Source organism: Pteronotus mesoamericanus, unplaced genomic scaffold (assembly GCF_021234165.1).
Source record: "Pteronotus mesoamericanus isolate MK-2021 breed Mesoamerican mustached bat unplaced genomic scaffold, CSHL_Meso_final contig_20, whole genome shotgun sequence".
In the NCBI taxonomy this organism is placed as follows: Eukaryota; Metazoa; Chordata; class Mammalia; order Chiroptera; family Mormoopidae; genus Pteronotus; species Pteronotus mesoamericanus.
This window is the reverse complement of record NW_026555085.1, coordinates 23,270,914-23,293,368: the sequence shown is the minus strand read 5'-3', so window position 1 is coordinate 23,293,368 and position 22,455 is coordinate 23,270,914. Positions and strand designations below refer to the sequence as shown.

At 32.9% G+C, this 22,455-nt stretch overlaps 1 protein-coding gene across 1 annotated transcript in view; it reads left to right on the top strand.

Annotated features, from left to right (window-relative positions):
• HMGCLL1 (3-hydroxy-3-methylglutaryl-CoA lyase like 1) overlaps positions 1 to 22,455 on the top strand; it is a 164,922-nt gene that overhangs the window by 47,801 nt on the left and 94,666 nt on the right. The window contains exons 4-5 of the mRNA XM_054569502.1: positions 17,812 to 17,907; positions 19,909 to 20,057. Of these exons, the coding sequence (XP_054425477.1) occupies positions 17,812 to 17,907; positions 19,909 to 20,057 (245 nt within the window). The remainder of the gene's footprint in view (positions 1 to 17,811; positions 17,908 to 19,908; positions 20,058 to 22,455) is intronic.

The window sequence follows — 22,455 nt, the reverse complement described above, 5'->3', positions numbered from 1 at the left end:
TCATGACTATACTCAGATTTAGTATGTTCTCCATAATAAATAGCTTTTGTATTTACTTAATTTGATCAACATTTTGATTAACAAATTGGGCTTTTTGGCTCTTAGATTTATAAGCGGAACCATAACAAAATATTAAAGTAAAAAACTTTACCTCGTTTTTTTGTGCAATTATATCGCTTATCACTGATCAAATTTTCTCTGAGTTTTCCCATGAATGAAATAAACTTTTAAAGCCATTCTGATTATGTTAAAATTTCCTTTTTGGATCTGATTAAAATTATCCTAAAACTCATTCTTACAGAATTATCGGCATGTATTGACAGCTGAAAGGTCTGTACCTAATATAATTACATAAAAGATGAATAGGAGTACTCTTTGTCATAGAGTGATTTGAATCTAACAGTGTTGTTTAAGATTTTCTTTACTTTTAGAGAGAGGGGAAGGGAGGGAGAAAGGGAGAGAAACATCAATGTGTGGTTGCCTGTTGCCCGCCCCCTACTGGGGATCTGGCCTGCAACCCAGGCATGTGCCCTGACCTGGAATCAACCGGTGACCATTTGGTTCCAAGCCAGTACTCAATCCACTGTGCCACACCAGCCAGGACGAATCTAATTTTTTTTAATGGTTTTTCCTGCATCAGTCTGATTAGTTTGTTGATAAACATTGTCAATATTATTTTAATGTAAACTCATTCCATTGATATGACTCCTGACTAAGCCTCTTAAGTGCAGTTTACTTTAGGAGAAGCATAGTATGCCTGTGGACTAGACTTGAAGGAACTAAAAAAGTATTTCCATTGTACTACAGTTATGACTGTCTCACATGGAGAATCACAGTTATTAGTGAAAACCAGGTTTAAAGTTTAAATAGTTAATATTTTAAAAATAAACTGGTTTGCTCACCAGTTTTAAATATGTGCTCAAGTAGCACTTGTACACTGAGCATCGAAAATGGAAATATCATACCAAATATTTTTAAATTACGATTTTAAATGATATTTTTATGTTTATGAAAAATTGTTTTCTGTGAACATAAGTAATTTTTTCTAATTTTTAGACATACACACACCAATCTAAAATTGCCTGGTTAAAATGTTGGAAAGTTCTCTAGTAGTAATATGTAGTAAACACAGAATTACATAAATCTGAATGCTAAAATCACATATTTCAAAAGTCACATTAAACAATAGTTAAGATTTAAATTTCAAATGTTAGACCTGAATAAGACATATATGTTAACATTTTACTTATTCCATATTTGATAAGATAAAAAGACTATAATTTTATATTTTTTCATTCACAGTGTACCTGTAAGTAGAAAGCATACTTTAAAAAAGAATTTTATTTTGTTACACTTTAAAAATATCCACATTCATTTTGCTTGCATATTCAATTTATAGACTTAAAGGGTAACTGGAATTACAATTTTTAGAATAATAGAATATTTTATAACATCTATAAGTTTTAGATATTTGTTCATTGTTACTATGTAGAAAAATGCTGTCATTTTATAAAAGTCTTGGACAACTTCAAATTTGCAATTGCAAAAGTTTATAGGTTGCAGTTTTAATTGTTCACATTTATATTCACTTTTTAAAATACATAATTAAGGACTCTTTGAAATATCAACCTGTTTGAAGGAAATTTATACTGATCACTTTAGAACACAATACCACTTACTCCAGACTTCCTTATGTCGCCCTGATGTGAAACCCATTAATAAGTTGTAATATTATTCCTAGTCGAGGCTGATGCATTTTATATTGAACTCAGCTAATAGTATATAATAAGAAATGTATCTCTAAGTAATCCCAAAATAGTTATTTTCCCAAAGTCCTCCAAGTTGCAGGTTTCCTCCACTTTTAGTGATGTTATTTTATCTACTGTTTAGATACAACAACAAACCTATTTTCTTATAGAGCAATAGAAAATCTGAAACCTGACTCTTACTCATCATAAGATTCACTCATCCCTTGCTTTTACTCTATCTGTACTAAAAGAAACAAACAAACAAAAAAACACATTGAGTTCTTTGTTAGACTCCAAAATTTAATAACATATAATTGCTAATAATAACCATAATACCATAATATCTACATAACAAGGCAGTTGTGAAGTTAAAATATGCAATGGAGATTAAATCTTTAAACAATTAAAACTCATACAAAATGCTTTTTAAATGAAACGAATATAATGTAAATAAATTATAATAAAATTGAACCTAGTAACCAGAATACATTAAGCCATTTGTCATTGCTCACTCTGGCCAATCTTTCAAAGTTCTGCCTTTATATCTCTTCCAGGTCTTTCAGTGAAGATCAGTTGTCAAGTTCTGCCTTCTTTACTATTTACCAAAAGATATCTCTGGATTCATATAATGGCAAATTATGTATCGTTGTCTTTTCATTATACAAGCTATTGTAGCTATGGCATTGCTTGTCATGATAATAAGACCTTTTTTGCTGTAGTCCTTTCTTAGTGCTCATGTTTTATTGATAGTAAGAAGATGGTCTCCCTCAAACAACCCAAGCCAACCCGCCATCCCCATCAGTGCAGCTATTCACTGTGAGCTGAGGTGGCTAACAGTAGGAGGTGTAAATCTTGAAGGGAAGCCCCATTTAAAGTCAGTTTAGAATGAGTACAATTAGATGTAGTGTTTTAGTAATCACTTCTGCTTCCATGCATGGGAAATAACAATGTCAACAGTGTTATTATCAAACACGAAGGCATGATATATGAGAGGCAACACAGTTGAATGGAAAGAAAATTATACTGGGAGCTTTGAGACTTCTTGCCCCTACTTTAGAGTGATGTTGGGAACATGATTGTTTTGACATGGAAGACCAGGAGGGTGGTCACAAAAGGCACTGACCTGAACGAAGAATAACTAATGCATATTTGTTCTGTTTATCTTAGGAAACTGCGAAATGTTACTAAATAAATGACTTTAGTTTCTCTATGTAGAACAGTGGTCTCCTAGTTTATAACTCATGAATCCTTTGGGTAGATTGGGTTAATTTTATAATTTAGAAATGCATATTTGTAGACATGAATATATTGTAATTAAAATGTCTTGTCTGCATTCATAGTAAAAGAGTAGGCATAATATGCTGCTTGCTTTGGCACTCATGAGCAGCATCGATAGAGGGCAGTACAAAAGTCTTTAGAACAAAAAGGTAAGGTTGAGTAAGGAAGTACTACAGGAAATTATACACCAGCCCAAATTAGTTTTAAGGCTTCTGGACTTAAGCAATCTTCTGAGTGTGGTGTCAGACCATTTTAGCAGTGGCAGCCAAGACAGGGTATTGGGTAGGAAAAAAAACTCAATGTTCAATTTTCCAGAGATTTCCTGTGTTTATTATTGTAAGACTGTGATTTATTAAAACTGTCTTATTTCCTCAAGCAGACCAAGGTTTCCTCTGTGCTACTGAGGCTAAGATATATGGGATTTGTGCAAAGAGTCTGTGAATGAGACAGGGTTATAGTACCCAGGCTACAGTGGCATTTGTAGCTGGGTAGAGCATTTTCACTCTGGGTTGTCCGGAAGAGCTGTACTCTCATTTTTTCTTATTACTGCATTTATGAATATATTACCCCTAAAAGGAGTTACTGCTCAAATTGAGTTTTGAGTTATAGGGTCTGAAACCACATGATTTACATTTTAAACTAATCGATGGCATGTGTTAAAGACATTGCATATTCTATATCCGTCTTTGCTGCCGTACTTCTGCATACAGAAGGTAACACCATCAGTTACGTCTCATCGGGCCAGTGGAGACTGTAGGCACGATCTGACATTTCCCTCTTATTTTGAAAATATATGAATGTTGTCCTGGGTGATGGTGGTGGTGGTTGGCAAACAAGAACAAAGAATCACTTAAAATATTTTTAAAAATTATTCAGCAAACAATATTAGTGAGCAGGGGAAAATGAGGGCTACGAGTCCACAAGTTTAAATCTATTTCTTGGAAAAAATAAAGTGGTTTATTAAGCAGGAATTTATAAAAGTAAATATACAGTTGATTCTTGAATAATGTTAAGTATGCTTAACACCCAGGCAATTGGAAATTCACTTATAACTTTTGACTACCCCAAAACTTGACATCGTATAACCTGTTGAGGCGGAAACATTACAGATAACGTAGATAGTTAATTAATGTTTTCAGTATGTTATGTATACATTATGTACTGTATTATGATAAAGTAAGCTAAAGAAAAATGTTATTAAGAAAATCAAATGGAAGATAAACTACATTTACAATATTTATAAAAAATGATCTGTGTATAAGTGGGCCTGCATAGTTCAAACCCATGTTGTTCAAGGGGCAACAGAAATATTATGGATATACCAAGAATAAGACATGTCAAACTGACTTTACGTCTTTCTTGACAGTATTTTTGGAGTGATATGAAAAAGAAATACTATAGACATCATGGATCTGTATTTCTGAAAGATCCTTAATTATCTTGATGATGTTGCTAAGAGCAAGGTAGGAAACTTTACCAAGGCTGATACTTTTCAAGCTTTTATTTATTTTTTTAACCATAGATCTTTTCTACTCTGGATAAAACTTTATTTAAAACCTTTATATATGATTTATATTTTACCATAAAATATTTTTATAGATCCCTCCCAAGGCCCTGAAAGGGACCCTAGCAATATGTTCATGTGGGCATGTTTTAGTAAAATTTACAAAAGTTAGATATCTTTGTGTTGTTTCTCTTAAAGAGGCTCCGGCCCAAACTGCAATCATTTCAGACCCATAGAACATGGATTCAATTCCGAATAAAAATAAAACAAAACTTCCTGATGGAAGTAGGGGCCTCCAGTGCACTGGTTGACTCCTTAAGCCAAACTCTGAGGTAGCCTCTGAGGTAACTGAGGCAGACTTATAAATGAATCCAGTTTGATTCCCAGTCTGGTCGATGTCTAGCATTTCTTGAGAAGTCTTGGTGACTACAGATTCCCATATTCTATAGCAGAACAGAATCAGAATCTGCTCAGATGGGGTTAAGAAATCTGTATTTAAAAAAAAAAACCCAAAACATATTTCAAGTAGTTCTGATGATGAATGCAAGTTGGGAGATACAGGGTTAGATAAACCCCGCTGGCCCCAGCCAAAAAAATTAAAAAACAACCTGTTTGGCCTGAGAGTGGGATCTCTAGGAGCTCTTCTCTTGAGTTTGTGATTCATAAACTCTTCAGCAGTGATTAAGATGAAGATATGGGGACTATATAGAAGGTACAGAGGACATGTTATTTCAAGGACATCTTAGAGAGTGTGCTTTACAGTCAGGTGGACTTGGGTCCCATCTCAGCTCTCCTAGTCACTAGCTGGGTAATCGGACCACCCCTTAATATTTCTGCTAGTTCTTATACAGAAACTGTCCCTTTCATTGGGTTGTTAAAATTTTTTAGAACAATAATGCACATAAAGAACTCAACCCCTATGGACTTAACATGTAAACAGGCAAAAAAGTAAATGTTTTTATCATCATTACTATCATTCCTAACAATAAAATATTAGAATTAGTGGAGAAAAAAAATCATGATTCAAAATGGATTGAGTGTAAAATAAATTCAAACTAGAATAAAGGGCAAGGAGGAGAAATTTCAGTTCAGTTCAACAACCATTTATTAAATTTCTTTTTTATGCAAACCTTCAAGGAGCTAATATTTTATCAGGGAGAGAGACACAAAAATCAATATAAGTTATCCAGTATTTGATAAGAGCAATGTTAGAAGTAAAGTAATTTTACTAACCAATGATTTGGAAGTGCTGTAAAGTTTAATTTGTTGTCTCTGTCAAGGTACCTTATCATAAAACTTTTAAACTTAGTGATTTTCAAGCTTTTTCATTTCATGGCACACATAAACTATTCACTAAAATTATGCAGTACACACACACACAAATACATTTTTTTGCCAATGTGGCAAAAAAATAGGTATAGTTTTGATTCATTCACACTGGATGACTATTGTGTTGGTTGTTGTAATTTTTTTATTTGGCAATCTAAAGGAAAAGAGGTCAGTGCCTCTGATTCAATAGTCAGCTATTGCATGTTTTAAAAACTCTTGTGGCACACTGGTGTCTCACCGCACACCATTTGAAAATCGCTGAACTAAGGAATACGCAATTTTCCAAGGAACAAGGTATGGCCAAGGAGCCATTAGGTATGGCTTCATCTTCTTCCTCTTCAAGGACTGTGCCTTTGGGGTGCAAGGTTTGTCTGGTTCCTGAAGTCATTCAGTTGTGAGAGTAGGTGCCAGGACTAATGCCTCCTCACTCCAGATGAAGGAGCTGCTGTGGTGGGTCTCACTCTGACCGAGATCCAGCAATCACTAGGGGTCTGTGGCAACCTCCTGTAGGGAATTTCAAGTACGACAGGTACTAATTTAATTTGGAGGACCCTCATTAGCAAAAGGAACATATAAAGTGAAATACAAAATGAGGTAGGAAAATTAGTATTAATTTTAATGAGAAACAACTCATGAAGTTATAAAATTAAAAAAAATTAATTTTCAGTTACAGTTGACATACAGTTTTATATTAGTTTATTAGTTTAAATTAGTTCATATTAGCTATACAGCATTGTATTTATATAATTTACTAAGTGATCCCCCCAATAAGTCTAGCACTCATCTGACACCGTATACAGTTATTACAATATTATTGACTATATACCCTATGCTGTATTTTGCATCCCCATGACTGCTTTTATAACTGGCAATTTGTACATCTTAATTCCTTCCCCTTTTTCACCCATTCCCCCTCATATCGGACAACTATCAAAATGTTCATTTATCTCTGTGTTTGCTTTGGTTTTCTTTCCTTCCTTTCTTCTTATTTTTTAGATTTCAAATGTAAGTGAAATCATATTTCTCTGTTTGAATTATTTCACTTAGCATGATACCCTCTAGGTCCTTATATGTTGTCACAAATGTAGAGATTTCATTCTTTTTTTACAGTGGAACAATATTTCATTGAATATATATACCACATCTTTATTCATTCATTAGAACTACACAGCAATTATGCTTCTGGATACTTATCTAAAAAAACTGAAACACTAATTCGAAAAGCCATATGCACCCCTCTATTCATTAAACATTATTTACAGTAGGTACAGTATAGAAATTATAAAATTTTTAAAATTAAAAAATATCACAGATATATCAACATTAAGGAAAAGTACACTGAAAATTCAATTAAATGTCTGAGGTTACTTCATAATACTACCCTTTACTGTGGTAAGAAAACTTAACATGAGATCTACCTTCAACATTTTTAAATGTCGGGTGCTGATAACTATAGGCAGAATGTTGTACAGCAGCTCTAGAACTTAATCATCTTGCATTACTGGAGCTGTATACCCATTGAACAACAACTCTCAAATCCCCTTCCCCTGCATTTTCTCACAACCACCATTCTCCTTTGGGCTTTTGTGTGTTTGACTATTTTAGATACCTCACGTAAGTGGAATCATGCAGCATTTGTTGTGACTAGCTTATTTCACTTAGCATAATGTACTCATCCATGTTGTTGTATATGGCAATATTTCCTTCTTTTCCCTGAATAATATTTTATGGTATGTATATGCCACCTCTTCTTTATCCAATCATCCATCCATGGACATTTAGATTGTTTTCACATCTTGGATGTGTGAATAATACTACAGTGAACATGGGAATGCAAATAGCTCTTTGAGATTCTAATCTCAGTTTTTATGGATAAATACCTAAAAGTGGAATTTCTGGAACACGTCGTTCTATTTTTAATTTTTTGAGGAACCTCCATACTGTTTTCTCTAATGGCTGCACCATTTTACATTCCTATCAATAGTGTACAAGAGTTCAATTTTTTCTATGTCTTTGCTATTACTTATCTTTGTGTTTTCATAATTGCCATCCTAATAGCTGTGAGGTGATATCTCATTGTAATTTTTATTTGCATTTCTCTAATGATTAGTGATGTTGAACATCCTTTCATATATCTGTTGGCCATTTAAATGAATTCTTTGAAGACCACTCTAGTTCTTTGCCTATATTTTATTGGGTTATTGTTATTGTTATTATTATTTTGCTATTGAGGTATATGTATTCCTTATATATTTTGGATATTAACCCTTTATCAGATATATTATTTGCAAATATCTTCTCCCAATGCTTAGGTCACCTTTTCACTCTGTTAATTGTTTCCTTTGCTGTACAGAAGCTTTTTTGTTTGGTGTAGTACCACTTGTCCTTTTTTCCTTTTGTTGACTGTCCTTTTGGTGTCATATCCGAGAAATCATTGCCAACATCAATGTTTTGAAGATTTTTCCTTATGTTTCCTTCCAGCAGTTTTACAGATTCATGTCTTATGTTTCAGTCTTTAATCCATTTTGAGTTATTTTTATGTATGGTATAATATCAGGATCTAATTTTATTCTTTGCATGGGATATAATCTCGTACTTTGTGTTGGGTAACTTTATACACAGATACATTTTTTTATAAGAATTACTATAGTTTTGTGTCCTTTATAGTGAAAATTTTGTACGTATATTTGATTATCTGTGATATTAAAAAAAATACAAGTGATGGATTTATAATTGTTTATACTATATATTGAATATTTCAGATAAAAAAGGACTTCCATTTATGCTGACATTGATGAAAATGGATTCATTCACTTGCAATTTTACACATATAATGTTTGGAAGAATTTTCGGTAGACCACCTCTGGCTCTATACATTTTAAAACCTTTCTTCTCAAATATTTATACACTTTCGGTACCAGATATTGTAGGTCAGGGTGATTATGGACTCTTGGCTTAACTCTAGATGGACAGTTTTAATAGGAGACCCATTAAGTATTATATTTTATTTTATATTTTAAATACATGAGAATATTTATACCAATGTTTTTGAAGAGTGCTGCAAGTGTGAGCCCCCTTAATGGGCAAAGTCTGTGCCTGGATTCACACCCAAAGAAATATTATATAGCTATCTAAATGATTTAAATGGTATCCCAACTTTGCGTGTGTTACTTGAAGACCGTTCAGACCCTCTCTGTAGATAGAGCAGCACTCTGTACAAATGCCCTTTTGTCTTCTTTTCTCATACTTCTTCACTGCTCCAGAGCAGTTAAAGCTTCTCATTGCCAAAACATACCTCTTGAACCCCATCTTGTCTCTCCCCAAATTCATTATTATTTAGATTGTTTAGATTTTTCTGGCTATCTCATCCTGTTTTTTTCCTAGCACTTCACAGCTTCCTTCTATTCAATATACCATAACAAGAAATCTGATGCAGGACCCTTGATAGAGGGCAAGAGAGGGAAACAGTTTGAGCTCTTTAGCAGGTCAGTGGAGTGAAGGAAGGAACAGTGGGTAGTGCTCATCCATTGATGATGCTTGACTTGGTCATATTGGCTGGACCAGGAAAAAAAAAAAAGAGAAGAAAAAGGAGAGTCCTATATACTGGTTACAAGTCCAGTTGCAAGAGAGGTGGTCTGGTTATGCAATTTTAAAGATAATCACTTTACAAGTATGACTGTAAGGATTCAGTATCTTAACATTTTTTTTTTCCTCACATGAATTTTAGAACCTCCTCTAAACACTTTTGCCATTTAAAAACACAGTGCTTGAGACCTTGCTAAATGTTCCTTGACTTTCCCCTCCCCTTCCTTTTCCCCCGCCCCGCCCCTCCCTCCTTCCCTCTTGTCTCTGTTGGTTTCTTTTCCTTTTAGTGTTGCTGGTCTTATTTTCCTTGCATCTTTGTATTGTTGCTTAGGTTCCACTTATAGGTGAGATCATACGGTATTTGTCTTTCACCCCCTGGCTTATTTCGCTTAGCATAATGCTCTCGAGTTCCATTCATGCTGTCGCGAAGTTTAGTAGTTCTTTTTTTCTTTCTGCTGCATAGTATTCCATTGTGTAAATGTACCATAATTTTTTGATCCAATCATCTAGGGCATTTAGGTTGCTTCCAACACTTGGCTATTGTGAATTGTGCTGCTAGGAACATTGGGGTGCATAGGTTCTTTTGAATTGGCGTTTTGGGATTCTTAGGGTATAGTCCCAGCAGGGGAATCACTGGATCAAAAGGCAGTTCCATTTTCAGCTTTTTTGAGGAAGTTCCACACTGCTTTCCACAATGGCTGCACCAGTCTGCATTCCCACCAACAGTGTACTAGTGTTCCCCTTCTCCACAGCCTCGCCAGCACCTGTTGTTTGTTGATCTGTTTATGATGGCCATTCTGACCGGTGTGAGGTGGTACCTCATGGTGGTTTTGATCTGCATTCCTCTGATGGCTAGTGATCCTGAGCATCCTTTCAAATGTCTCTGGGCCCTCTGTATCTCCTCCTTGGAAAAGCATCTGCCCAGGTCCTTTGCCCATTTTTTGATTGAATCATTTGTCTTCTTGGAGTGGAGTCGAGTGAGTTCTTTATATATTTTGGAGATCAAACCTCTATCTGATGTATCATTAGCAAATGTATTTTTCTATACGGTTGGCTCCCTTTTCATTTTGCTGATGTTTTCTTTTGCCGTGCAGAAGCTTCTTATTTTGATGAGGTCCCACTTGTTTATTCTTTCCTTCATGTCCCTTGCTTTAGGAGACATATTGGTGAAAAAATTGCTATGCGGGATATCTGAGAGTTTCCTGCCAATGTTCTCCTTTAGGACTTTTATGGTGTTGCGACTTATATTTAAGTCTTTTATCCATCTTGAGTTTATTTTTGTGTATGGTGTCAGCTGATGATCCAATTTCAATTTTTTGCATGTAGCCTTCCAGCTCTCCCAACACCATTTGTTGAAGAGGCTATTATGGCTCCATTTTATGCTTCTTCCCCCTTTGTCAAATATTAGATGTCCATAGAGACCTGGGTTTATTTCTGGGTTTTCTATTCTGTTCCAGTGGTCTATGGGTCTGTTCTTGTGCCAGTACGAGATTGTTTTAAGTATAGTGGCTTTGTAGTATAGTGTGATGTCTGGTCTTGTGATCCCTCCTACTTTGTGTTTCTTTCTCAAAATTGCTTCAGCTATTCAGGATCGTTTATGGTTCCATATAAATTTTTGAAATGTCTGTTCTATTTCTGTGAAATACGTTATTGGCATCTTAATAGGGATTGCGTTGAATCTATAAATTGCTTTGGGTAGTATGGACATTCTGATGATATTAATTCTTCCAATCCATGAGCATGGACAAAACCAAAGGAGAAGGGTTGATGGAGGGGAGGGGGCAAGGGAAAGTGGTGGGGGGAAGGCAGAGACAAATGTATTTGAAAGAATAAATAAAGAAACAAAACAAAACAAAACAAAAAGATAAGTGACAAATAGGGAGAAAATATTTGCAAAACATATATCCAGTAAAGCCTTCTATCCAGAATAAAAACTTCTTACAAGTGAATAATAAAAAGACAGAAAACATAATTAAGAGAAGGGCAAAAGGTCTGAATAGACAGACGTTTCACCAAGTAGACATAAGAAAAAAATGTTCCATGTCATTAATACACAGGGAAATACAAACTCAAACCATAACACAATGCTATTACACATTTATCAGAATGGCTAAAACAAAACCCAAACCAAAACAAACCTGATGATACCAAAGCTGGTGAGCATGTAGAATAACTAGAAACCTCAGATATCACTGGTAGGAATACAAAATGGTACAGCCACTATGGAAAACTGTCAGTTTCTTATTATGTTAGTTATTATTGTGTTACAACATGACCCAAAAATCTCTCTTCTAGGTGTTTCTACAGGGGAAATAGAAGCATGAAAACTTATGTTCACATAAAATCCTGTATGTGGATATATACGGAAACTCCATTTATAATTCCTGCAAACTAGAAACATCTCAAATGTTATTGAAGAGTTACAAATAAGCTAGTATATACACACAATAGAATACTGGTCAACAATAAAAACAAATGAACTATTACTGATCCACTAGAGAACATGGGGAGAAAAATCTCAAATGTATTAAATAAAAATCTCAGTCTCAAAGGATACATACTGCATGATTCACTTACATGGCGTTCTGAAATATGTAAAACTCTAAGGATAGAAAACAACAGTCACCAGGTCACCTGGTCACCAGGGCTGAGAATTGACCTTGGGGGAGTCATGGAACTGTTCTATATCTTGATAGTGGTGGAGATTACATGACTATATATTTGTTAAAATTAAATAATTGTACATTGCAAGAGTAAAATTTACAATATTTACTGTATTACACCTCAGTAAACTTTACTTGACAAGAACAACAACAACAAAAAAATAAAAATAAAAAAATAAAAACAGTGCTAACTCAAACTCTTAAAATTTCCACCCCATTATGCATTGAGTGATTTTTGTTGTGGTAGAAAGCAATTCCTCTCACATAGTTTGGAGTCTTGTTAGTTACTCATCTTTTGTTGAGTTAAAATGATAAATGTGCAGTTTTATGTATCATAAATGTGTAGAAGAGTCATTAATGTGAAAATTTATAATAAATGTAGCTCTGAAACTTAGAGACCTGTACAGTGTGGTATCTTTATAATTGCATTATAAAGGAAAAGGAAAAGAATGTTAATCAGTGATTAAGTTTTAAATGAATAGAAGTGAAATTAGCTTAAAAAATGGAATAGAACCTGTCAGTTTCCTATGCACTTTCACTTAAAATATAACAAATATTTATTTCATTTTGTTAAATAACTCACACAACATGTATTCAGTTGGAACTGAACAGAATTTGATCTGTGAATATTCTGTTTTCTTTGTCAGCTGTTTTTGGGGAAGAGAAAGGAAGGGTAATAAATATTTTTATTTTTTATTGCAATAGACTCAAAAATGACAGAATTATATGACTTTAACAATTAAATTAATTTCTATAAAATGTCACACCATAATTATATGAAGAACTTTAAGTATTTTTTAAGTTTAGATTTCTTAAATCATTTTCCTCTTACAGTACACTAGAAAGTTAAATTTATCACAGAAACTGTAAATATATTAGTAGTTTTGCTCTATGAATATTTTTAAGCTCTATGAATAGTTTTGCTTTATTAAGCTCTATGACTCTTTTGCTTCAAAGAAAAAGAAGCCCCTGAATTACTTACATTTGGTGTAGACAAGGTTTAATTTAAGTATTTATCATTATTCTAGCTTCGGGTGCAAAGAAAAATACTTTTTATCTGTGCTCCTTGGAACTTCAGATCACATGATACCTATACTATTTTATATTTTTGATACACACACAAACACACATAAGTATCTTCCCCACTAGCCTGTGCATCGACTGTATCTGCTTCATTTTTGTAGGCCATAATGTTAGGTACATAGTGTTTAAAATATTGAAATGAACCAATATTCAAATGTTGAACTGAATTAATAAAAATCAATTTTTAAGGTCCCATCTTATTTTAAAATTAACTTTTGATGGCCCCAATTTGAAAGTTTATAGTATATTTCAAAATATAATTGAAACTTCCAATATTTCCTTCTCCCAAGTTTATGTGAAACCCTTTATCATTGTTTATGACTGCATACTCATATGCATTATCTTGAAATTCCATACCTTAGGGAATTTGGGTGAGATGGTGACACTTAAATTATATTTTAGTGATTGCTGTTGTCTGGAGAACACACTGAAATCCTAAATACTTAAGAGAGATTTTAGTATTCAGATAAAGACAAAATATTAGAAGATGTCTACATGTATATAATGTGGAGTGTCCAAATTTAATCACCCCATCATAGTTAGAAGCAAATATAAGATCTCTTAACTATATACCTATGACATTCTAATCATTGTAACTCTTTACATATTTTTAAGACTCTTGCAGTGTTGCATGAATATTGTGACCATTTGAATCCATATCAAAATGCTGGTGCCTAAGAATTGATTAACCATAGTGTAGCCTGTTTTGTTGCCTAGATAGATATATAGGTATTGTCATTCCCAGGCTGTGGCCAGATGGTGGCAAAGCAGGTTACCAGCCAGATTGTGGGGATTTTATAATTTGAAATGAAAAGTCACAACAAAATATTAAAAGTATGGTAAATCAAACCTGATGTAGAAAAAAGTCCCATTAAAGTGTCAAAATAATACTGTAAAGAAATAGTTTCATTATTTGAATACTAAACTTTATACATCAAAATAATATCAAGATCAAAGTATACATAAACCCCTAAGAGTTAAATAAATAAATATACAAATTAAAAAATGAGGCAGGAATTTTATACCTTTAATTGAAACCTGCTCTATTTTATTTATTGTAATAAAATTATATCCTATCAGGATGTCCTAAAGCACTTTACATAATTCTTTTTGTTAACCAAATTTAGATGAAATATTGTTACTTCTTAAATTACCTCAGTTTATTGTGTCTTTTTATAAAAAGGAAAAATACTGATTTGTTTGATTCTAATTAATATATTTATCATAGTTTCATTAAGATATCTTTTATACTTATCAAAGTTTAGTTTTCATGACCTAGAAATTTAGTTATTGTCCATCTCTGTTTATTTTCTAATTTTACTAGTAAAACATTTATTAAATCATTATTTATATAAATTTATTCATCATGATTCAACAGTTTGTTGCAATTACATGTAAAATGAAATAATCACAGGATAATATGACCTATGCTTCTTAAAGATTAAATTTTGTTTTGTGCCCATTATGCAGTTTTATATGCACTGACAATCCTTTACCCAGATCTGTGTATTGGTTAGAGAAGCACTCTTTATTCCTATCTATTATCATATTAATGTAAATGTCTCTAATAAATAGTTAGACATACTAGGTTTAGACATAGGAATTAATATTATCAATTAACATTTTCTGGTAAGAGAGTATTGTTTTAGATTTCATTGCAATATCCTAAAACAAGTAGTAATTTGGCTTTTCTTTTTGCTTAAAATTAGAAGAAAGTGGTCCACATTTTTTATCATAATTTGTATGTGCATTTTTGTATGTTTGTGTCTGAGATAGAAATAGGCAGATAGAAATAGAGAGAGACAGAGTCCACGCTGGCACAAAGGCTAAACAAATGAAAATGCAATCAAGAATTGTGTTGATATGCACACAAGGTTAAATATTTTAAAAAGAAGTTTATATAACACTTAGAATCACTTTCTTTTTTGAGTAAAGCCATGTCCCTTATTCTAGTAGCCACTGTGTCCTGCTGGTGTTCTTCAGCAGTTCTACTTCCTGTGCCATTCACTACAACAGAACCTGTCACCAGATGAGTTCTCAAAATTGCATCAGAATCGCCTCTCTTCTCCCTAGGCTGCCTGTTGCTGGTTTCTCTTCCTAAATTACTGTATTTGTTCCAGTCTTCTGGTAATTCAATATCCACTCCCCATAGCATTCTATTGTTTCACAATAAATCCTGAAATTTTTGAATAATGTGAAAACTCAAAGACATCACAATGTGTGGCTCTTCTCTAGCCAAATAATGTATTCTTATCTCTGCATCTGCCCCTCCCTCTTTTCCAACCCTATTGATTATTTTTACCTATTTCAGCTTTTTTGGAAATGTAATGAACTACCTGAGAACTTACTATATCAATAAAGTTTTGCTATGCTCACAAAATCTGAGGACTGAAATTAGAACAGGGTACTACAGGGGACAGTTGTCTCTCGTACACACTGTATAGGGCCTCATCTGGTGACTCACAAGCTGGATGGAGACTAGTTACCTAAACCGCCCTTCGATCACAAACTTAGGGGACTTTGCTGACTGTTGGCTGGTTGGGGCCGCAGCTTGTCTTCACATGTGTCTTTTTATGTGGGCGTCTTTCCATGGCCTCTTTGCATAAGCTAGTTTTTCTCACAGCATATCAGCTGATTTCTTCATAGTGGCTTCCCCCAGAGAGAAAGCCCTGTGGAAGCTGTATCCTTTTCTATAATCTAGTCTTGAAATCACATAAAATTATTTCTGCTATATTCTATTTGTTAGAGAAATCACAATCCTGTCCAGATTCAAGTAGAAAGTAAATAGAATCCATCTCTTGATGGGAATTGGTGAGGTTCTGGAAGATCATGTGCAATTAGAAATATTGTTGTGGACATATTTTGGGAACTTGTAATATAGATCCCATAGTTAGGGATGACAGGGATTGACCAGCCTTTTTCCATGCTGACCTCTTACAATCTGTGCTCTCATTTATAACCAGTATATCCTTTGACTTATTAACTTTCCATGTGCATCTGTTTTATCTTCCCAACTGTGTTGCAAATTGTTCAGTGCAAGAACCTTACTTTTCTGTATTTTACTTTTCCCCACAAGGCCTAACATAGGGCTTTGGACATAGTAGGTACTCAATAAACATCTGGATTAAAGTCAAATCAACTTAGAATGAAATGAAAGATTTAGCTTTTATGCAATGTGACTAAAAGTGGATAGTCTAGAAAAGACACAGCTGTGGGGTGGGGGATATGATCCCTATATGCATGTGATCTCTAACAAGTAGGTGAGCAAGAATCACACTCTAGACAGAAATATATATGTATAGATAGAATGAAACATGGAAGCTTAAATTTCAATAAGAAATGATGGTAGTGTACCATCATGGTAGTGTACAATGAAGTATACTTGCTTTGCCTCTAAATACTTAATTTTAAATTTGAAATATATTTAAAGATTTATTTAATTAAAATTATATTCATTGAAAATATTACATTTAATTCTTCTGGCATTCAACTGAGAGTCAATAAGACCAATTGACCAATAGGAGTACATACTATAATATTTTGTATTTTTTAAAAGTTTGGTTATATTAAGAAAGGCATTTATACTTTAATTTACTTTTATTTCACTTTTAAATTAAAAACAATACATGTTTATTGTAATACACTAAGATGTATAGAAAAAACACAAGTCTTCCCTTATCTATTTCTGTATATTGAAGATATAAATTTTGGTTTGATGTATGTTTTTACAGCTTTACCCATGCTCATTTCGTATAATTTTCATTGTTTAAATATTATTTCTCATATTTATTGTTCATGCCATAATTCATTATTCTTAAATGTGCAAAGCTCATGCTTATGTCAATGGTAATTTCTATATGTGATGGTTATGTGATTTGATCATCAATTATTGTTCTAGAAGGCTAAATGAGACTTGGTGGCAAACTAGTAAATTTGATATTTTAATTCAATGTTGATTTTTATAGATTCATAGAAAATATAGAAAAATAAAGTCTTGGCAAGATAAGTTAAATTTTCCTGTGGTGTACTCTGTTGTATTTTTTGTTTGCATTATGAGAACATATAGTAATTCAATGATAGTACTGCATAAAACATTTTGACTACTACTAACTAAAATATCTATGCAATATACTAGACTCTCAGCCTTGTTAAATTATTCTAACAGAGATGTGTAATTTTCCTTTTTACTAATCATTGTAAAATTTCATGCAATGAAAACTATTTGTATGTAAAATTTTCATGTAGCAGGTAAATGCATAGCATATTGCTTTTCAAACTCTCCCCGGTCTCAGGAGTATTTCATGCTTGGCCAATAAAATGAAAGAAAGAGAATAAAGATCAGTCAAATAAAAATTGTAGAGTTCAGAATTCCTGATTATTTGTAATTGTTTATTTAACCAGATCCTTTATGTGAATAAGTTAAACCCAGATCTAGGCAGTATATATTTATGGCATTGAAAACTACTTATTTTTAGCTATATTGGCATAGTTTTGTTATTTCAAACATTAATTTATATAAGTTAATTAATGGCATGCAATTATAATCTTCCTGGAAAACTAAAGGCATGCTTGACAGAATATTCAAAGTGACATATTTACGTATAACTGTTATATATTTAAGATGGCTGATCACACTGAAGTGATGAAAGGCATTCATCAATACCCAGGAGTTAGATACCCTGTCCTCACTCCTAATCTTCAGGGTTTTCACCATGCTGTAAGTATGCTACTAATTTTTCTAAAAGCAGTATGCTGCTTATTGTTTTTAAAGTTTTTACTAAGTTAAAATGGTGTCAAATGTAACTTGCTTGTTATCTTGTATAAATTCTATGCTAATATATTTATATGAATACATGGAGATTAGTAAATTTAGAGCATAGTTAGGGATTACAATGCTCTACCTTAATGGTTCTTGCAATTGAACCATTTAAAAATCAAAACACAAAAATATAGTCATCCATTTGATTAAATTCTTTTGAAAGTATATTTTGTGCATCCCCCTTATATAAGGACTATAGAACATAACCTAATCATTTATCAATACAATATTATACCTATTAATATTGTAATGTATGATTATTTTTGTCAACTTTTTGGGGTCAGCTTTCTGTTGCTATTCTGTCTCTCTATGTGAAGCTAATCGCTGTCATTGGAAATGCCTCTAACACCTTTCTCTATCCCCCTTCTGGCTTGTTTCTCCCACTCTTCTGTGACCTAGCAATTTATATGCAAAATTATTTTAAAAATACACATACAAGAAGAATCAATGAAATATTAAGTAAAGGCTTGAGGTGTTATGCTTACATGGCTTTATTGTAAAAGTTTGCTGCAGCTATTTCTGATGTTAATGGATATTTTTCACTTTTGTATTTTGGACATCATTGCATAAAGTTGAGGTTGTATTAGTGAGTCTTGTTGAAACCACTTATGTTTGATTAGATATAATTGTTTATCATATTGTAAAGAAAAAAGGCATTTTAAGAAATTGTAAATATTACTGTCATTCTGTTCTACACAAAGTAGGGATTGTATCTACCTTGAAAAGATACTAACAGGACACCTCTATGGTAGCTTAGAAATGCACCTGATGGAGTGAAACAAATCTTGGTTTAAGAATCAGGCAAGCTTTCCGTAAAACTCCAATGTGTATACTAGCTTTGTGAACTTATGCCAGTGAGTTAGCCTCTTTGTCCCCAGTTTTCTCATCTGTAAAATGGGATAATAATACTTAGTATACAAGATTGTTTGTTGATTACAAATAGGGCATACAACATACTAACAATAATACCGGCACATAGTAGGTGTTCAATAAATAGAATTTAATTTTAGAAGTTAAACATTTATTTGGATGAAAGAGTGGAAGCCTACATATATATAAATATAAATATATATATTTAAAGTTGTTGGAAAGATGACAGGGTTTTTTTTTCTTAATGTGTTAATAGAGTATGAAAAAGAGAGGGAAATTTAGGCACAATGCTAGAGATACGTTCATAAAGAGTCTTATATTTCCCCTGGAAAACTAGGAGGCTTGGCATTTGAAAACAAGTTGCTGGAGAAGTACGGGGAAAGGAGTAGAGATGGCAAAAGAGGCCAAAGGAAAACTGATTTGGTTAACTCTTTGAATCTAAAGACTGGCAAGAGGATTAGACATTAGACACACAAGAGTATGGTTATAGCAGTCAAGGTATGAACCAATGTAAGTTAGGTCAAGAGACGGGAAGAAAATTTTGGGCATTACTTGAATGATGACCTGGAAAAAAGTTGTTTTTTTTTTTTTTTCTGTTGAACTATAGAAAGAGAAGAATCCACAGATTTTACTGTACTTTACTGTTTATAATTTTAATAATTGTTCTAAAAATAATGTTTTCCATAGATATTAAGAGGTTTAATTGGAGTGCTAGTATTTTCCATAATTAGGGTTAAATATTTCTGAGGATTATGTACCTTAGAAAAGACATTATACTGGAACATCATTATTGTATTTTTTGTGCTTTATATTTATGAGTGTTGCAGTTTGTAAAATTTTTCTGTTATAAAATATTTTTACATTTCAAAAGAGTATATGTGGCAATGTGAAAGGAATGCAATTTTAAATTCTAAGGCAGATGTTAAAGAATACAAGTATGCCTTTATAGAGTGCCTTTAAATGTTCCTTCAGCTATTATTTAGGTTTTTTGAGTTATTAGCTTTTGCCTTTAAATTATATTTTTTTCAGGTTGCTGCTGGAGCCACAGAGATATCAGTTTTTGGTGCTGCATCTGAATCATTTAGCAAGAAGAACATTAACTGTTCTATTGAAGAAAGTATGAAGAAGTTTGAAGAGGTCGTTAAGTCTGCAAGGCACATGAATATTCCAGCACGAGGGTACTTGTGAAATCCCCCAAATTCTATTTAGTTAAACATCAGTTATTAAAGACCATTTATGATCTATGTAGACATTATTTTACCATTCATAATAATATACATAGGGTACCTTATTGGTACCTTATGTGATCAGGGCTATCACTATATAGTGCTAAATCTCATCAATATCAGTTAATAGTTATTAGAGTATGTCTAGTTTGAGGAGTGTATAATGCAGTTGAGATCAAAGGAACAAGCATGCAAACCTGATACTGTTACTCATTTTATGAACACTGAATATCCAATTGCCGCCATCTTTTGTTTTCAGGCCACTGTGAGTTAATAAATTGGTGTAAACTCATAGTAGCATTTGGAAATGAATCATCTAATGTAATTTCCAAATACTTAAAAAAAATTTTTAAGAACCTTAACTTTTTCATTCAAAGATTATTTTATGTAGAACTTCAATAGAGTATATAAAACAAAATTGAACCTTTGAGCTGCACTGTTGAAGTTCAGCCCAGAATTTCACCCATTTAACCTCCCCCTCAGCATCCAACCTTTCTGCCTTCCCTGGCTGATCACAAAGCAAAGGTATATAGGGAAGGACAAGAGAGAGAAAACCTGCTATGTTTTTTGTATGCGCCCAAGACCAGTACTTGCAACATCCACTGCAAACAGGATTTATACCCAGGCCTGTGTTCTATGAAATGTATAATAACTCTTTGTTACTTAAGAAAGAAGTTGTCTCTAAGACATTAGCTAATTTTCCATCAAGTTTCATCATTAATGGAAATTTATAAACAAACTATGTCATCTTAGTAAATTAAAATGCATTTGTAAGAGAAGCTTGAGTTCTGTAATTGAATTTAGATGCTGATTGTATTTCGTTTGGTTGAGGTGACCAAAGTTCATGGTGGCTGGAAATATTTAGCAATTAATGAAAAAAAGACAAGTGGATCCAATTTAGAGGGACTCTATTAGAAAAGGATTAGAATTCAACCAAGGTCATTGGAAGAGCAAGTGGAATTAGACTGCATCATAGTGAATTTATCTTGTTGGTTTGCTTATTTTTGTTTAACCTTTTTCTCTCTGTGTACTAAGTTCCCAATATGAGTTTTTTAAAGATACAGAATTATTTTTGTTAAAAAATATATATATATAAACATGCAAAGCACATAGAAGAAAAACTTTTAATGAGATAATGTATTTCCTTAGAAGGAAAACAAAGGGTGCCTGTTATTAAGGCAAAGTTATAAAACCACAATAAAAAATTAGTGAGGAACTATATATTTCTAAATCCAGAGTTATTTGGCCTCTTCTTGAAGTGAGTGGGAAAATAAAGAAGCTATTCTATTTCCATGTTAACTTAAATATGGAATATAGGTTCTAGATTAAAGTTGTTCTCATTGGAAAGTTGAAAAAAACCACATAAATATAAGAATTAAAGTGCATCTGCAGCTTATATGTCAAACAGGAAGATTTTTTTAATGTTGAAAGATGGCTATAAACATAAATTATATGCTATCAGATTTTATCATCTCAGTTTTCCACTTACAAAACAGTGAAGGTAATGAAATAAAACTAATAGAAACCCTCAATCATTTTTAATACTGATTGTCGAACAATTAATATTGTCCCATCAGTAAAGAAATTTCTAACCATGTTACAACTTAAAAAGTTTCCCAGGCTTTGACAGGAAGGCTACAGAAGTATAAAATGGAGAAGTAATACACAGTCAAATGAAATTAGTTAAGTGCAGTGTATTGGAGACTACTGTATACTTCTCAGTGCATATCTGGATTCTTTGGGACACATTTTGTGAAACACTCCTCACTTTTAGAAATATACCTTTCAGTGTGGGAGTTCACTATTTATTGGTGAAATTGAAACTATCTTCTTCCTCCCCCAGCCTTTTAAAGACTTTACATTAGATTTTATTTTAACTGGTGATCTGGGTTTTAGGTGCTCATTATTAAAAACCATAGGCCATTGGTACTCATTTAAAGAAAAGAGCCACACTCAACTGCTTGAAACTGAAGTAGAAGCTTCAGCATGTCTTTCTATGGCAACAGCTGCATCAACATGGACTTGATCATCATCCAGAAAATTTATGTCATCAGCTGTTAGGTTTAAAGGCCGTAAGGCACTACACATTTTATAAATGCTCACCATTTAAATTTTTATTAAAACAGTAAACTTTCATTTGGTCAAAATAGCAGCTTTTATTAAAGTTATGAAGGCCAATATTTGATTTCCTCCCTCCTGAAACACACACGTACACATCAATGTATACACATTTTTAATACATGCTCAGAACTTTATATAACATCTGGGACACATTGGGAAAAGATACCATGCCAAATCATTGACATAAGATGCAGAGTCAGCTAACTACTGCTGCATATACATTATATGT